Source organism: Microcebus murinus, chromosome 3, assembly GCF_040939455.1.
Source record: "Microcebus murinus isolate Inina chromosome 3, M.murinus_Inina_mat1.0, whole genome shotgun sequence".
NCBI lineage: Eukaryota > Metazoa > Chordata > Mammalia > Primates > Cheirogaleidae > Microcebus > Microcebus murinus.
This window is the reverse complement of record NC_134106.1, coordinates 92,568,667-92,586,993: the sequence shown is the minus strand read 5'-3', so window position 1 is coordinate 92,586,993 and position 18,327 is coordinate 92,568,667. Positions and strand designations below refer to the sequence as shown.

Sequence of the window (18,327 nt, the reverse complement as noted above, 5' to 3'; positions counted from 1 at the left end):
AGATGTTCAGTTTCCTAACGATTGAAATTAACATTGAAACTACACTATGTACCATTTTTCACAAGTAAGATTGGCAAAGATCCAAAAGTTGATCAGTGTATTAAAAGCACTAGGCTACTGGCTTTCTTATAACATTGTTAGTGGAGGTGTCAATTGGCACACCCCCTACAGAGGGCAGTTTAGCTATTTCTATCAAAATATCAAGTGAACTGAAATTTCAAATTTCAATTTTAGGAATTTATCCTACAGATATACTTTCATGTATGAGACATGTACATTGCATCATGGGTTTTAATTACAAAAGACTGAAAATCTGTCAATGATATGTTGAATAAATTATGGTTCATCCACCTAGTGGAACACTACATTGCCATAAAAATATGAATTCCTGATAAACTGATATGGCATGTTCTGCTGTTAAATAAAAAGTTCCAAGGTATTGTGTGAAAAGGGCTGATCTGATGTGACTTCATGACTAGGTTAAAGGCTTATATCATAATCACGGAAGTCCTTTGCTTCAAAGTACCTATTAGCAGATGCCTGCCGTCTGTGTTCACCTGTTAAGATTACCCAACTTCCAATAGTAATTCTAATTTGATAGTTTTATATTCTGTACTTGGACAGAAAATTTCACACTGTTGAATAATCATTTATTATATGTTTCCTTGAAGTTTTTAACATACCAACCTAATTCTCATTTTTACCTCTGTATGTTGGTGTATGTCTAGTGAAGATTATTTATTTTAAGAACATAGAACTAAAACTCATTTTCTTTTTTTTAAATTTATATTTCTATAGATTTAGGAATATAAGTGGGTTTTAGATACATGGATGAATTATACCATGTAATTGTACCAGTGGTGATGTCTGGTTTTTTAGTGTCCCCATTACCTCAGTAGTGTACCCCATAGGTAGTTTTTCTTCCCTCAGCCGTTCTCACCTTCCCCCCTTCTGAGTCTCCAGTGTCCATTGTACCACTCTGTCTGCCCAAAGCTTAGCTTTTGTGTACCCAAAGCTTAGATTCCGCTTATAAGTGAGTACACATGTTATTTGGTTTTCTATTCCTGCTTTACTTCACTTAGCATAATGACCTCCAGTTCCAACCAAGTTGTTGCAAAAGTCATTATTTCATCCTCTTTTTATGGCTGTGTGGTAGTCCATGGTGCATATATACCACATTTTCTTTATCTATTCCTCAGTTGATGGGCACTCAGATTGATTCCATATCTTTGCACTTGTGAATTGTGCTGTGATAAACATACAATTGCAAGTGTCTTTTTGTTAAAGTGCTTTCTTTTCCTTTGGGTAGGTACCCAGTAGTGAGATCACTGGATCAAACAGTAGATGCACCTTCACTTCTTTGAGAAATCTCCACATTGTTTTCCCTAGTGGTTGTACTAATTTACATTCCCAACAACATAAAATTCATATTTTCATTACTTCTTGTTTGTTCCAGGGACAGACGTTTGCTTCAGCCTGCCCAGGTGTGTGACATTTTGAAGGGTGTCATTTTGGTAATCTGCTATTTTATGATGCACTATGTTGACTACTCCATGATGTACCACCTGATAAGGGGGCAGTCTGTCATCAAGCTCTACATCATCTACAACATGCTTGAGGTAAGGACCCTCCTTGACCCTGTGTGATCAGTCTAGCCCCATGGCCTGCACAGGCCTTGTTGGTGTGCACAACTTCAAGTCTTCCAATACAGAAGGTACTTGAGGCTCAAAAATATTTTCTACTGACTTTAGTAATAGTGTTTCTGACCATTAATGTGTACATCACACCATCACTTGGGAATCTTATTAAAACATGGATTCCAGCAGGCACAGTGGCTCACACCTGTAATCCTAGCACTCTGGGAGGCCAAAGCAGGAGAATTGCTTGAGCTCAGCAGTTCGAGACCATCCTGAGCAAGAGTGAGACCCCGTCTCTACTAAAAGTAGAAAAATTAGCCGGGTGTGGCCTATATATAGTCCCAGCAACTTGGGAGGCTGAGGCAAGAGGATCTCTTGAGCCCAGGAGTTTGAGGTTGCCATGAGCTATGATGGCGCCACTGCACTCTAGCCAGGGTAACAGAGTAAGAATCTCGAAAAAAATGTGGATTCTAATTTCATGGGTCCCAGGTGGGGCTGGAGCATCTCGTGATTTCTCATGAGGTGGGGCCTAGGCTGCTGGTCCTGGGACACACTTAGGATAGCAAGTCACCAAAGCATATGGGAAAGATGCTGCTGCCTAGTTGAGTCAGTACCCCCTTGAGTATGTAAATTATCAAATGCAAGGGAAATTCGTTTTGCAAGTTCTTTGGAAGCCCATATGTATATTTTTTGCTAGAATTTAAAGATCATGAAATAAATATTATGACTGTATATAAGTTTGCTATAATAGTTTTATATCTTAAATTGTTTAGAAATTTTTACATAGAGCAAGTAAACATAAGTTTTGTAATTTTTCTAAGTACTTAATGTTTTTAATACGATATATCTCACTTTAAATTATCCAGCATGTGCAAATCTGTATTTATATTCATACAAAGAATGAGCAGGTATATATTCACTTTGCAAAATATATACTTTATTTATGGGCAGGATATTAATAAGTTTTTTAAATAGGAAGCTACCTAGGTTATATAACAAACTATGAAATTCAAATTGTATTTTCCTATACTTTTTTTTAGGGATACAAGTAAGATCTGTCTTTTAAATTAGTCAGGAAGAGATTTTTCCTAGTGGGTGGACATATGGGTAGGGCTGGCCTTCTGCTCTGCAGCAGCACTGCTGTGGTGGTGAGGACTTCCCACCTCTCCAGAGAGGCAGTGCAGCTCCAGCCATCCTGCTCTTAAATTCAAGACCCGTACCCCAGCCTCCTGATTCCAGGCTCACTGCCCTTATACTTGCTTTGCCCCACCAAGTAGGTTGCCGAGGGGTGGGCGTGCATGGAGTTTGTGAAGTAGACTGGCTTATCTACTTCCTCCCTCCCCCTCACAGAAAGAAAAGCCCAAATCTTCTCCCTGCACCCCTCTGCTGTAGGAGTTGCTCTTCCTGTCTTGCCACTCTGGTCTCTTTTACTGCTTGTCACTCTTAGGGGACTGCAGAGGACAAGGTTTCCCTCCCGCCCCCAAACTTAAAGTCTATGTCTTCTGACTTACAAAGCCCTCTTACAAAACTACAAAAGGTAGTTTGATTATTGTTACTAGCAAATAGGCCAGAAAAAGGATCCGTGAATTGCTGATTAAAATGGTTTAAATACTTATTCAGTTTGTAGGCTATCATTGGTGACATGGTTTATGCATAGCAGACAAGAGTCCAGGCTCTAGTCAAGAGAAACCACCTCCAATCAAATCCTGGCTCCTTCCTTTATGACCTAGTTATCCTGGACACAGTTGCTGGTTATTGAATATTGCTAATCCTCAAATTCTCATCTGTAAATTAGAGATACTAGGGGGATTATGAGGATGAAGTACACATTACACAGAATGGGTTTAGCACAATGTCAGGCATGTGGTAAGAGCTCCCCCTGAGTGGTAGCTATTATTCATTCAGCAAATATTTAATCGGCACTTTCTATATACCAATCGCAATCTTAGACCCCGAAGATCCACAGGCAAACAAGCCTGTTCTCGTGGAGCTTATATTCTACAGGTAAGAGATAGATGATAAACAAGAAGATACTAGGAAATGATACATGCTGTGATGAAAAAGAGCAGAGTAACACAGTAGAGGCCACAGGAGCCACAGATGGTCCTGGAAATTTCTCTCAGGGTGTGGCCTTCCAGCTGAATCCTGAATGATACCATGTCCTCCTTTTCTCTTTTTCATGTGCCTCTTTTTGTTTATTATACTATATTCAAGGAGATCAGTACTTAGAAACGTCTTTAGGAAATAAATCTGCATATTATATTCCATTTAATAAGCCTCAAAATACAGCTAACATTATTTATAAATATTAGGTAATGTAGGTCAAATGATATATTTGTCCTAAAGAATTTAAGTTTGAATCCTGAGTTTATACTTAAAGTCCTAAAACCAGAGGAACCATGATTTTGATGTGCCCACCTCCTTTTATTTTTGCCACTACATAAGACTATTACAAACAGCTAATTAGACAAAGTCTAATTTAAATTCTATAAATATTTGAGCACTATGTGTCAGAGAATAAAGAAATATGAGTGAATAAGTAAACAAAGATCTCCATTCTTCTTTACCCTACCTTCTACTAGGATTTAAAAAATCAAATCTCCAGCATTTGAGTTGCATCTGAATTTTAGTAACATATTTAAATGCAATATTAAGAAACAACTTTCCAATAATTTCTTTCTTTAGGTAGCTGATCGTCTGTTTTCATCATTTGGACAAGATATATTAGATGCTCTCTATTGGACAGCAACAGAGCCTAAAGAAAGAAAAAGAGCCCATATTGGGGTGATTCCTCACTTTTTCATGGCTGTTCTCTATGTCTGTATCCTTTTAGACTCATTGGAAGTTCCAATGGTCAATGTGTATTCTACCTAATTTTATTTGGTTAGCTATTTCACAGATTTAAAGATATGTATGTATGTATGTATTCTGAAGAAGAATGTGAAATACCTGCTTTCTTTTGAGAAATTGGCTGAAATAGTAATTGACAATTAAAGAACCTCGTATGTACACAATGCTTTGTGCTGCTAGAAAACAGTTCTATTCTCAGTGTAACTGATTATGAGGAAGGAATTTATAATGAAGTTATCTTTAAATCTATGAACTTTTTGTCATAACCTTGGGTTTAAATGTATAGAACTCATGTAGAAGTAAAATGTGAAGTAGTTGGGAGGAATTTTGGAGAAGAGGTGTATGTGTGTCCCTGGCTCAAAGCTTCTCTTTCGGAGAGTAAATGCTTTACTATATAAACAGTGTGTGCTTGTGTGTGTGTACCCATGTATGTGTGTGTATATATACACACACCTACTCTTAAGTTCCATTTGGAGTCAAGACTCATTCACAGGAATGTGTCATTTTTTCTAATCTCAGTAAGAGTTGAAAGAAGTTGGAATAATACTTGGGAAGTTAAGGGATTAAGTGGAAAAATATCTATGAAGGTAAAAGCTTGTTCCAGTTTTAATGGAGTAAAACAATTCTTAGATGTAAATCAATGATTATGTATGTAATATGAATATAATTCTACAGCTTATGGATATTTTCAAAATGACATGTGAAAAAGAACCTTAATTATTAGATATTTCTTATCATCTTATATTCCACGTCCCCTGAAGAACCAGAGAGGAAAACCACTTCCAAACTAGCTGTTATTTTGTGTTCTTTTCTTTTTTAATATGTAAATTATCTTAATTCAGAATGTATATTTCAGAGTCTCTTCTTTCAATATTTACCATTTATTTAACACACTTTTTTTGGGGGGGAGGGAGGGCCTGTTTCCCAAGCACTATGCCAAGTACCAGAGATAAAGAAAGAACAGAACAATTCTGTTCTGAAGGACTCAAATAAATGGATACATAGAGATTCAGTTGGAGCTTTGTTTGTTTCTTGGGGATTATGTATGTCTTATCTTGTCAAATTTGTATCAACTATAGCTAATAGGGAAGTTATGAAGATAATAAAATACTTATGCTTGATTTGGAAAGCATAGTCAATTTTTTCTCCATTCACTTTCAAAAGTATTTGAATATATTTAGTATTATCTATTAATAATAATATGAAAACAAACTTAAGGTTTTTCCTTGACATACTGTTAGTTTTGCACGCAATCCTTATAATGGTTCAAGCAACAACCCTCAACGTAGCTTTTAACTCACACAACAAGTCACTGCTTACTATCATGATGTCTAATAATGTAAGTTCAGATTTTATTTTACATTTTTGAGGTTATATATGGGCACTTTAGCAGTAATATTCTGGATCGGATAAAATTCTTTGTTCTGTATGTTATTTATTTTCCAGGAAGTTTTATATGTAGCAAGTCCAATTTGAAAACTGTTACAGTGATAAAGATGATGTTTCTGTTTACTATTTCAGTTTGTTGAAATTAAAGGAAGTGTTTTCAAGAAGTTTGAAAAGAACAATCTCTTTCAAATGTCAAATAGCGGTATGTACAATCAGATTCTACTTGCAGCTCTGTGGTATTATTTTGCAATTCATTCTTCAATCCTAATGTCACATGTCCTGTGAGCCACTGTTTGTTTGACCTCTCCCTTACCCCAAAAATCAGTGCATAGTGGTTCATAGTCCTACACAATGCTAAAATTATAAAACTTTTAGGTCAAAATAAAGGAGAATATATTTACAACCCCGACATAGGCAAACATTTTTAGAGACCACACAAAAAAGCAATAACCATAAAAAGAAAGAGAGAAATTGAACTCCAAAATTTAAAACTTACACTCATAAAAACACTGAGAAAATGAAAAGGCAAGCCACACTTCTGAGAGAAAAAGACTTGACATACATATACCTGACAAGAGATATTTTTTGTTTCCTGACAAGAGATCTTTTTTGTTTCCTGAATGAATATGTAATAAACTCTACCAATCAATAATGAAAGGACGGTCCAATTTAAAAATGGGAAGAGGCTTGAATAGACATTTTGCAAAGGAAAATCTAGAAATGGCCAATAAGCCCATAAAAATGTACTCAGCATTACTAGGGAAAAAGTCATTAGGGAAATACAAAGTAAAGCCATAATGAGATATCACTACGCAACCACCAGAATGGCTGCTCTTGTAGCCTGACAGTGTCAAAAGTTAGGGAAGATGTGGATTAGCTGACTCTCTCATGCATTGATATTGTGAGTGTAAAATAATACAACTGCTCTAGGAAACTTTCTGGCAGTTTCTTATACAGTTAAATGTTCGCCTACCCTGTAATTCAGCACTGAGACCATATTTTCACATTAGGATTTGTGTAAGAATTATTATAGCATCCAAAAGCTGGAAACAGCCCAAATGATATCAGTAGGAAAACAAACAAATTGTGTGATAGCTATACCATGGAATACTACTCAGTAATTTAAAAAGAATGAATGAAATGATATGGTCAACTATGTAGATCTTAAAAGCATTATGTTGAGTGGAAAAAACTAGGCACAAAAATGCACATACTGTATGATTTCATTTGTATGAGGTTTATGATCAGGCAGTATAACTTACAGTGATAGAAATAAGAGGAATTGCTTATTAAGAATGGAAATTGATTGGAGGAGGTGGGTGCAACGGAGCTTTCTGGGTGATAGAACTCTTGTATATTTTAGTTGGAGGGTTAATGACACAGATGATGCATTTATCAAACATATTTTGTACTTAAGATCTGTGCATTTCACAGTATGTAAATTTTACCTCTATTAGACAAGGAAAATAATGGCATATGAATATGTTAAAGCAAAAAAATGTTTAGAATTATAGGAGATTTGAAAACTAGGCAAGGAACAAAAAAGGAAGATGAAGAACTTTAAAGTCTAGATGATTCTTTGGGGCCATTATGGATCCTGGGTCATGGTTCCTAGAGCTCTGAGGGGAAGTTTGTGCTGTCTTGCTTCATGTTTATCTTCCCTTTGCATGCTGCCAAGCTCTGTGAATTTGAAATGGAAGAGGAGGGAAAGACTAAATTACAGAATTTTTTGTCCACTTTGGTAGTAACCATAGATTATATTGATTCAACTATAAGAATTTCATTTGTTGCATAAATCACATTATTTTTTATTAATTTATATCAATAACCTCCTTGAGTAGGTGTTCTTTATAGAGCTTTAAACTAGACATGCAGATTTTGAGTTTTAAGGGTTTTTAGTCTTTGTGTATAAGTGCGTTGAAATTGTGAGGAGAAGATTATGAATGGTTTCTAACCTTATCGTCAGCATGTTGATGTAATTAATAGCCCTTTTCTTTCTTTTATAACCAGGTCCCTAGAAATTACAACCTCTGACCTTAGAAAGATTAGGGATTCAATATTCGAGTTCTAAGAAAACTCTGAAAAAATAGCGTATTGATCAAGTATGCAGATCAGCTCACCAGAAATTCAGTTTATTTTGGCTTAAGTGGTATCAGCACCAAAAAAAGTATTACTTTTTGTTGTAAGTAAATTAGTTCAAGTTATAATACAAGGTGGTTTCCATTGTACTATTTAGATTTTATAAGAAATTAACTTTACTCTAATGTAGATTTTAAAACCCATTCCCAAGTAAGGAGAAAAAATCCATCATACACAGTCCTACTAATATTGCCTTTGGTACTTGGATATTAAAGGGACAAATGAGGGATCCCCAAGAGCTGCATTTTACACTTACTATGAGGATAATGCCTCCTTTGCACTCAGGAGTCGCTTAATGGGAACCAGTTAGCAGTGGTACTCACCTATCAACTACTTTTTTCTTAGGAATTTTCCTATGAAATTGTTCTCCTTCAGAAGTTGTTGCCAAATACATAGTGTAAGAAAGATGCAGTACCCTGTGCTGGTTTAATGTGGAAGCTTTTGTTTCGAAATTTTAGAGCAATAATAAACCTTTCAGTATTATCTGACTTTACATTCTATTTAGAGGAATTGCCTAAGGACACATGAAATGGAGTTTAGTTAATAAAACCAGACTTTTGACAATTTATTTTTTTCATTTCATTTTAACATAAGCATCAGCTGAATGTAGAACCCATGGCTTTCTGATTTGCATTCTTATGATGAAAAATTTTGTGGGTTTTTTTTTACCCATTGATAATGTGAACTATGCATTCAGCAAGATCCTTCAGGAATTAGGTTGTCTGAAGTCAGGTTCTAGCTCAGAATGACTCTATTTAGCACTTTTTTTTTTTTTTTAGATGGAATCTCGCTCTGTCACCCAGGCTAAAGTGCAGTGGCATCATCATAGCTCACTGCAACCTCAAACTCTTGGGTTCAAGCGATCCTCTTGCCTCAGCCTCCTGAGTAGTTGGGACTGCAGCCATGCCAGCTAATTTTTCCTATTTTTGGTAGGGACAGGGTTTTGCCCTTGCTCTTGCTCAGGCTGGTCTCAAACTCCTGACTACAAGCAATCCACCTACCTTGGCCTCCTAGAGTGCTAGGATTACAAATATGAGCCACTGCACCGGCCTCTATTTAATACTCTTAACAGAATCCTGTATAGTTGCAATAAATTTGAATGACTGTTGAAAATAAAATAGTCACTCATTTCATGTTTAAGATGTTAATGTATGTTAAAGTATATCCCTTTTAGTGGTAATATAGCAGGGAAAAGGAGCTTAATAATCTGAATATCAGAAATATCTTATAAGCATTAATCACCAGTGTTTTTAAGTTTTTTAATAAAGGTTAAGAGAAAACCTTCCCATTTTTGTAGAAGTTTTCACTTTTAATTAATATAAAAATTCAATCCTAATCCAAACCCTGACTATTCTGAATATGAGATATGGTATAAATATGTTATTGATTGTATTCTTTTTCTAATATATGTTAGGTTATCAGTATTAGAATCTATCATTCTCATAAAAATTTTATTTCCGGCCTGGCACGATAGCCCACACCTATAATCCCAGAACTTTCGGAGGCTAAGGCAGGAGGATTGCTTGAGGTCAGGCGTTCAAGCCAGCCTGAGCAACATAGTGAGACCCTGTCTCTCCAAAAATAGAAAAATTAGCTGGGCTTGCTAATGCACACCTGTAGTCCCAGCTACTGAGGAGGTTGAGGAAGGAGGATCACTTGAGCCCAGGAGTTTTGAAGTTGCTGTGAGCTATGATGATTCCACTGCACTCTAACCTGGGCAACAGAGACACTATCTCAAAAAAAAAAAAAAAAAAAGAAATTTTCTTATATAATATTTTATTTTATTATGGAAAAACTTTAAAAATTTGGGTAAACCTATAGCTCACATTTTAAAAGTCAAATATTGGCTTCATAATATCTATGTAGAGCATTTAAGTATAAAAGTAAAACTGAAAATATAAGAATAAAACTTTTTTTATATTCATATAGCAGCCTTATTTTCATAGTTAGATTGATACATGAGTGCTGGAAATAAAGATTTTTTATGATGTTACTTTTCTTTGTAATCTTTAAATTTATCTTCCTCCATCTTATAAAATTACATTTACCTACCAGAATTTATCAGTTTTGTTAACTCTACCATAGGTAGAAATAGTCTGCTTTTCTAAAATATGTTTTTGCTTTAAAAATCCCCATACTGAGATGGGCCAATATCCTTAGAATTGAAGTTATTGCATATTTTCTCTATGCTGGCAACTTCTGTGTATCCAAGAATCAGATATAATTAATTTAAATATTGTGATTGTTTTTATATTAATAATATTAGAGTTCACAAAAATTGCTTTGGCTTATTCCAAATAGTGTTTTTAATTTCTCAAGGAAATTTTTTTCCAGGATATTCTATAATGCACCAAGTCCATGCTATGTATTCATCCTTAGTGGTACGGTCAGAAATAAGTATATTTCTTTTTTAAATTTGTGGAAATTAGAAAGGAGTTAGCATACACAAGTACAGCTTTGTGAATAATTGCACAGAATTCCAATTAAAGGAACACTGACAAATTTAATTAATCCCATGATTTAAGATTCACAGCTGTAGGTAAGTAACAGAGAATATATTTTGTGTCAGCCTTTAATGGGACTTATTCTAGGGTAGACTTTTCTTAGTTTTCCTATGACTTGTATCCCCTTTTGCAGTCACAAAATAAATTGAGCATGTGATCTAGAACTAGTCAAAACAACTGCACTCAAACTCTACATGTCCTTCCTTCCAATTGAGTCATGCCTCTTAAGCTATCTGTGCTCTGAGCTTATGCCCCACAGTGTGGTGTTGTATAAGGAGTAACACTACAGTTTCGTAAGTAGAACAGCACGATGTGCCCACTGAACTTCGAAGGAGTAAAGGTACAGCTCTGACCCATTACAAATAAGGAACTGAGCTACCCTGGAAAAGAAGGTACCAGCCACTGCCTGGAAGAGTTTAAGGATTTAGGGAAGGCACAAAGAGTAAGGCCACCTCACTTACAGAGACCAGGTTTTTCCTGTGGAATAAAAGTCCAGATCAGTTTTGCTTTAGAGCAGGCATCCTCTAACTACAGCCCACAGGCCACATGTGGGTATTTTTGCCCGTTTGTTTTTTTACTTCAAAATAAGATGTGTGCAGTGTGCATAGGAATTTGTTCATAGTTTTTTTTAAACTATAGTCCGGCCCTCCAACGGTCTGAGGGACAGTGAACTGGCCCCCTGTTTAAAAAGTTTGAGAACCCCTGCTTTAAAGTAATGGAAAAAGGTATAAGTAAGAGAAGAGGAGCAAAGACAGTATCACGAAGGACATCAGGGTGAAATTGAAACGCAGAGCACTTACGGGAGGTGCCATGCTGACTGGTATTGGTGAGGCCCAGAATTACCACGATAGTAGAGTCATGGGGAAATGACAGCAGAGTGTATAAAAGCTTTCGAGATAGTTTCTATATGACTGTTTCTAACCACAGGCATTACATAGACACAACATGTGGGTGTGCTACATTTATTGCAGACAGACTTATTTTATTCCATTTCTTGATTACATGATATCTTAGACTCTATGAGAAAATAACAGCTTAAAAAGTGAAATGTATAAACTGACCTTTAGCAGAAAGTTCAGTTATTTGCTTGTATTAAATTCATTGAATTTTTTTTCAGATATTAAAGAACGATTCACAAATTATGTGCTTTTGCTGATAGTATGTCTAAGAAACATGGAACAGTTTTCATGGAATCCAGGTAACTAACTCTTAACGGATAAAATGTCTCATAATTTTAATCTTAAACCAAAATCATTCTTTTACATGGCATAAAATGAATATTGCAGAGAACGTCAGAAAACTTTGCTCCACTGTTTGGGTATTGAAAAAATAGTCATCTGCCACATAATGACGTTTCGGTCAATGACAGACTGCACATAATAATAAGACAGTGGTCCCATAAAATTATAATGGAGCTGAAAATGAAAATTCTTGTCACCTAGTGATATCGTAGTTGTTCTGACATCGTATTGTGCAACACATTACCTTTTCTATGTTTAGGCAGGTTTAGATACACAGATACTTAACATTGTGTTACAGTCGCCTACGGTATTTAATATGGTAACATGCTATATAGATAGTAGCCTAGAAGCAATAGGTTATACCATATGGCTTGAGTGTGTGATAGGCTGTACCATATAGGTATACCATAGACTGTAGGTACAATCTGTGTATTATTCGCACAGTGATAGAATCACCTAACAACACGTTAGGCGAGACCATGTTTTGCCTTTCATTTATTCTCAATATTGTGCACGTTACAAGCATTTGGTAACTTCTTATTTATTTATTTTAATTTATTTCTAATTTACCTGGGGCAAATCAGAAACACATATAAAATAAGATATATGATTTTGGAAATATATTTTCAGAAATTATTTTCTTACAGACACTGTAAGATCAAATGATATCTGACAGTGGCCTCAGTTCTAATCTGAATGGATCCAAAGCCTTCTTGACTTGTGGCAGAAAAGCCTTTTTCTTGCTCTCTCATACTTCCACCCTTCTTCAAGGTCTTAGGAGGTTATCTCTGGGTGTCAGGTACTTGCTACCAAATTGACATTTTAATGAATGTCATAAAAGTGAGCAAATTTAACATCTGTATGACAGTGAAACAAATAATTGATCAATCTCTTTAAATTATAGCGATCAAAGGGGGAGAAAATTACTCAGTTGACTACAGAAGATCTCTGCTAGGTATGTACTGTCAGGTTGAGACAGCTATAGAATTAAAGGATTTTCCAAGGAACCTGTTTAACCTAGTCATCCCACTGGCATGTAGGTACGTAGATATGTATTCAGACAGACAGGCAAGGCACATAGGCTGCAGTTATGCTATGCTGTGTATTCAGATTTCTTTGGTAGCCTGTGATATGGATTCTGTTCACATTAAGAGATTTAATTGTTTTTCTTTTTTTCCATACTTTATAGATCATCTCTGGGTATTGTTTCCAGATGTCTGTATGGTAATTGCATCAGAAACTGCTGTGGATATTGTAAAACATGCCTTTATCACCAAGTTTAATGACATTACTGCAGATGTATGTATTTTGAGATAAAATTCAATGTTTAAAGTTTATTTCTGCTTAATATTATAAAGTTATAGAATAAGTTTACCATAGTTATGAAGATAATAGAAGATTTTAATACTTTAAAGTTAGAATTATAATTTTAAGTTTCTAAACATTATTATGCTACTGAAAATATTTTATTTGAATATTAAGCAGTCCCAGTTCCATCTTTTTGGTGGAAATATAGACCAGCCAATAGTTGAGGTCAGTATTACTAACTCAAAATCATTATAAACCACTAATATGATCATAATCTATTCACTTAAAGTTTTTAAAATCACATTGCTTCTATTTTAAAACTTAGACCATCAAAAGTTTTCTTTCTGGCTAGGTTTTAAAAATATTTAAATATATTTAAATATTGATTTTTTTTCCTGCAATTATGAATAGGTTCTTGATATGTTCTAGAAGATAAGAGCCTTATATTTTTCTAGTGAAAGCATTTGATGAAACTTTGATTTGTTTTATGTCATCACCAGATATTCTGTAGAATTTCCAGAAATAGATATGTGGCTGTAGGCTCCTTTTCTATAAAATGTAAGGGTTTCCTAGTGCATTCCTCATTCCTAGATCAGTCTCAGTGAATATTAGTTCAGCAGTTTTCTAGATTTTATTGAGTTGTACTTTTAATAATAGTCTTACTCTGATACTTCCATTTCAGATGGCATTGGTTTGAAAACAGTTGCAAGAGCTACAATTTGATGATTTGTTTATGGGTTTCTGAATAATATACTTAAAGAAAATATGATTTTGTACTTTTTTGTAAGGCACTAATAAAGTAATTTCACCATTTACTTTCTTGGCTTTCTCAATATAGAATGGTTTCCTTTTCATAGGATCATGTTCTCAGCATCTAAAGTCAAAATTAATAGGCTTGATTCAGATACTTGTGTAATTTTTAGTGGAAATGACCTTTTATAAGTGCCTTTATAACTACTGTGTTCCCCAGCATAATAGTTGTGTATCTTTTTTAGTTTCCATTTTTCTAAGAAGGCATCATTATGGTTAGATATATGGTAAGATATATGGTAATAATTTTTAAAACTCTTCATTTAATTTAAAATTTCAAAATTATTATTATTATATTACACTACTTAAAATAGTTACCCTTCCCCAAATTCTAAACTCTCAGGATCATAATCATTGAATATTTATTCCTTTTTGAAGAAAAACCTTTGAAAGACCTATGAATGTTAACAGTTCAGGGGAACCGAGGTTATGTTTTACTCTTATCGTAGAAAAACAAATAGAGAAACCATACCCAGATGTCTGCTTGGTTATTAGCACTTGTTCCTGGTCAATTATTAAACATTTTTATCTACAAAATCTTTTCATGTGATATATTTGAACTGTATTAGTTAATATTTCATTCTTATTTGTTTTTAGGTCTACAGTGAATATAGAGCCAGTCTTGCTTTTGACCTTGTTAGCAGCCGACAGAAAAATGTAAGCATTATATCGAAGGCATAGTCTGAAATTAACGTAACAGTGGCTTAATTTAGCTTGGAATAATTAGGTAAGGGGAAGCTACATAAACTTAAATTTCCTGTTTGTCTCTACTCTAAATACCAAACATTTACAAATTAATAATACTTTAGTGTATGATGTTTGCAGCACTATAAACAGTTATTCAACTTTATATTTAAAACTCCTCATGAACTTTTGGATTTCCACAGTCATTTTACAACATTGTATAGTAGGCTCCAGATTCTCCTCTTGCTCATAGCCTCACCTGTTTAGAACATTTGCTGGTAATAAGTGAATATTACTTTTTAAATGCTATTTAAATCACATTAATCTGAATCCTTTCTCCTCTCTCTGTTCAGGCGTATACCGATTACAGTGACTCAGTAGCACGAAGGATGGGTTTTATTCCTCTCCCACTAGCTGTTTTAGTAAGTCCATACTTTTACATTTTTGATAATGAGATAGCCATCATTATAGAATATTAATAAATGGATTATCAGTAAGATTGTTTCAGAAGGACTTGATATACAAATTAAAGGTAAATAACTTGGGATAAAATTTTGTTTTAAATTATAGCAGTATCCTTTGGATGTTGAACCATCCAACAGATAAGTGATATTAAACCTTTCTATGTAAATGGCTTTCCTAAAAATGAGAATACTCTTTTTTTGCTCACTAATTTAGCAAAGATTTTTCTTTTTTTAATGGAAATACTTGAAGGTGGCATTGGCGTGGCCACTGTGATGCATATTGGTGGAAAGGTAAATGGATCCAACATTTCTAAAAGTCAGTTTGACAGTATCATGCTTTGTTGCAGTCATTCCAGTTCTAGGAATTTATCCTAAGGAAATGTTAATAGTTATAAAAGCCACACAGTGATTTATGGGCAATGCTATGCATTGTAGTGGCATTTATAGTAGTAAAAATTCGGAAATAAAATAGGTTATATAAACTACAGTACACCTAAATGAAGACATATTCTGTTTCTGTTGTAATTACTACTTTTTAAAAATTTTTGAAAGCTTTTACAATGAAAATTTCTACTGTTATATTCAGGAAATGTGTTGTGTTGTTTTTTTTTTTAATAAAAATAGTTTTACTAAATCAATTTACTAAATCAATCCCAAAAAAGTCAACTTTGAGTATTTAATGAATTGTTTAGAACAGCCTTGCAGATAGTTATTAGCCACATTAGGCTGTAATAATACTAATTAAGAAGATTTGCTGCCTGTACTTATATTTGATTTTGTTTTTTCTTGACTGCTGGTTCTCACATCAAAACAAATTCACCTATCTTTTTTGCCAAAGGACTTCTATAGTTATATAGATCCATTCTCATGCAAATCCGCTAAGAAAAGTATAAAGAAGATCAGCTTCCCTGACTTGTTTGGGTGATGAATTATAAATAGGTTTCAGTTATTTAAATTTCAATGTGACTTTCCAGATAACCATATCCTAAACATTTTCCAATTATATTAATAGCATGTTTATTATATAATAATATAGATTTCTTTTGCTTGGGAAAAGGAACTCCTAGAATTTTGAAAAAATGGAGGATTTTAAAGAATAAAATTATTTGTTAAAGGTTTAAAAGATTGGTAAAATAAAATATTAAATTTTTCTACATTTGTTTCCTACATCTGGAAACATGATACATACAAGTATGAGGATAAACTTAGACTGCCAGATTTTTTTTTATTTTAAGATTGGTTAAATGGTTGGATTTAAATATGGCCTTGCTTTGCCAAATAATAATTGACTTGTCTAGTCACTTGTCAGAAAACTCAATTCACAATTAGTATGAGTTATTAAATTTAGTATTTTAAAATATTCCTCCAGTCTTTGTTTTATTCTTAAAATGAGTTTTTTATGGTTGCTATACCAAAAGATTGTTGTGTAATTAATGATTGATTAACAAAGCATTTCCGGAGAACCTCCTGTGTGCTGAAGGGGATTACGTAGTTAAGCAGTGATCCGGTGGGTTTCTTCTGCAGCCCTTTCCTCACAGAACTTCAGCATGGTGCCCTAGCTTTGGCAGACATCTGGAAGCCTTGAGGGGTATACCAAGGCCTCTGTAACAAGTTAATTCTTTAAGGCACAGAATGACAGTGTTTTCTTCTAAGTGTTACCTTGAATCCCAAAGTGAATTCATATCCAAGAAAAGGAAAAGAAATCGTATGTAGACTCTGGGCATATGTATCTTAAAAGTTACCTAATAATATACTAGATAAAAATGAAGTCATTTAAGCCTTAAGTGTGATCATTGGTTTGCCTTTCATGTTTATGAATAAAATCCTAGAGCCATGTTAACTTCTGTTTCAATTGTCTGTATAATAGTCATTTCCCTATTAGAGACTATGACACATTGTCAGTTTTCTCACAGGGAAACTTTATTGAATAGATGACAACCCATTGCCCCACCTCCTCCCAATTGTTCTATTATTAGAAGGATTTTTAAATGACTTTTAAAATGTATATTATATTTAAGATGCCCTAATATACCCTAATAGACATTTGATAACTTGACATTACAGATAAGGCCACTTCTCCCTGATTCATTGCCATAAAGCCGACCCTCTCTCTAGACCTTAATATGTGGGAATACCTGCTGCATCTATAATGTGTAAACATTTTCCTTTGATTGGTCCCACCAGATTTATTCTTTTTTTTTTGAGACAGAGTCTCGCTTTGTTGCCCAGGCTAGAGTGAGTGCCGTGGCGTCAGCCTAGCTCACAGCAACCTCAAACTCCTGGGCTCAAGCAATCCTCCTGCCTCAGCCTCACGAGTAGCTGGGACTACAGGCATGCCCCACCATGCCCGGCTAATTTTTTCTATATATATTAGTTGGCCAATTAATTTCTTTCTATTTATAGTAGAGATGGGGTCTCACTCTTGCTCAGGCTGGTTTCGAACTCCTGACCTCAAGCAATCTGCCCGCCTTGGCCTCCCAGAGTGCTAGGATTACAGGCGTGAGCCACCGCTCCCAGCCCCACCAGATTCATTCAGAATTCCAAGGATAATGTTGTTACCCCTACATTTCTGTGAATTAAATAAGAAAATAGACATTTAACCATCACTATCCAAAAGAGACAAATTTTTTTGACCTTTAAATAATTAATTTTTAATAATGTTTAGTTATTTTAAACAGTATAAACCTCATAAGGTTCCCTTTTCTCTGTGCTCCCTACAAGTTGTTAGGGGTTCTTAAAAGAATCAAAAAACAAAGGGGAAAACAGCAGGAATAAGGGCCAAAAAGTGGTTCTAGCTCTGTTAGGGCACATGTAGCAAGATGATTTCATTTGTACTTTCCAGAATAATTTTTTGTTGTAAAAATCAGCTGATTTGCATTTCTCTTAGGTATAAGTGCATATGTCATTCACGAACTAGGTATAGAGCCTGGCATCAGAGAGTCAATAGCAGCTAAACTGTTGCCTTAGCCATATGCCTCCTGCATTTGCCTGAACAAACCCAAATCTACCACAAAAGGTTTCACTAGCAAGCAAGTTTTAATACCAATCAACAAATCTAGAACTGGCTTCTTGGATTTAGACAAAGACCACACATGTGTACCTAAAATTGTTAAAATCAGCATGGAGAAATCTTTTATTTAAATATTAACTAATAACTCTGTGGTTGTGTGTTCTGTTTGTATGTTTTTGTTGTTTTGGTTTGTTTCTGGCTAGCTCATCAGAGTTGTAACAAGCTCAATTAAAGTGCAAGGAATCCTGTCTTATGCCTGTGTCATACTCTTCTATTTTGGGTAAGATTAAC

At 34.6% G+C, this 18,327-nt stretch overlaps 1 protein-coding gene across 3 annotated transcripts in view; it reads left to right on the top strand.

The window, feature by feature from the left end:
• The window catches only part of TAPT1 (transmembrane anterior posterior transformation 1), a 62,951-nt gene that overhangs the window by 35,283 nt on the left and 9,341 nt on the right, over positions 1–18,327 (top strand). For all 3 annotated transcript variants that reach the window (XM_012737539.2, XM_076001110.1, XM_012737540.3), the window contains 9 exons: positions 1,457–1,619; positions 4,323–4,458; positions 5,729–5,826; positions 6,009–6,078; positions 11,637–11,717; positions 12,950–13,059; positions 14,476–14,535; positions 14,916–14,984; positions 18,240–18,316. In XM_012737539.2, coding sequence (XP_012592993.1) covers positions 1,457–1,619; positions 4,323–4,458; positions 5,729–5,826; positions 6,009–6,078; positions 11,637–11,717; positions 12,950–13,059; positions 14,476–14,535; positions 14,916–14,984; positions 18,240–18,316 — 864 coding nt within the window. The remainder of the gene's footprint in view (positions 1–1,456; positions 1,620–4,322; positions 4,459–5,728; positions 5,827–6,008; positions 6,079–11,636; positions 11,718–12,949; positions 13,060–14,475; positions 14,536–14,915; positions 14,985–18,239; positions 18,317–18,327) is intronic.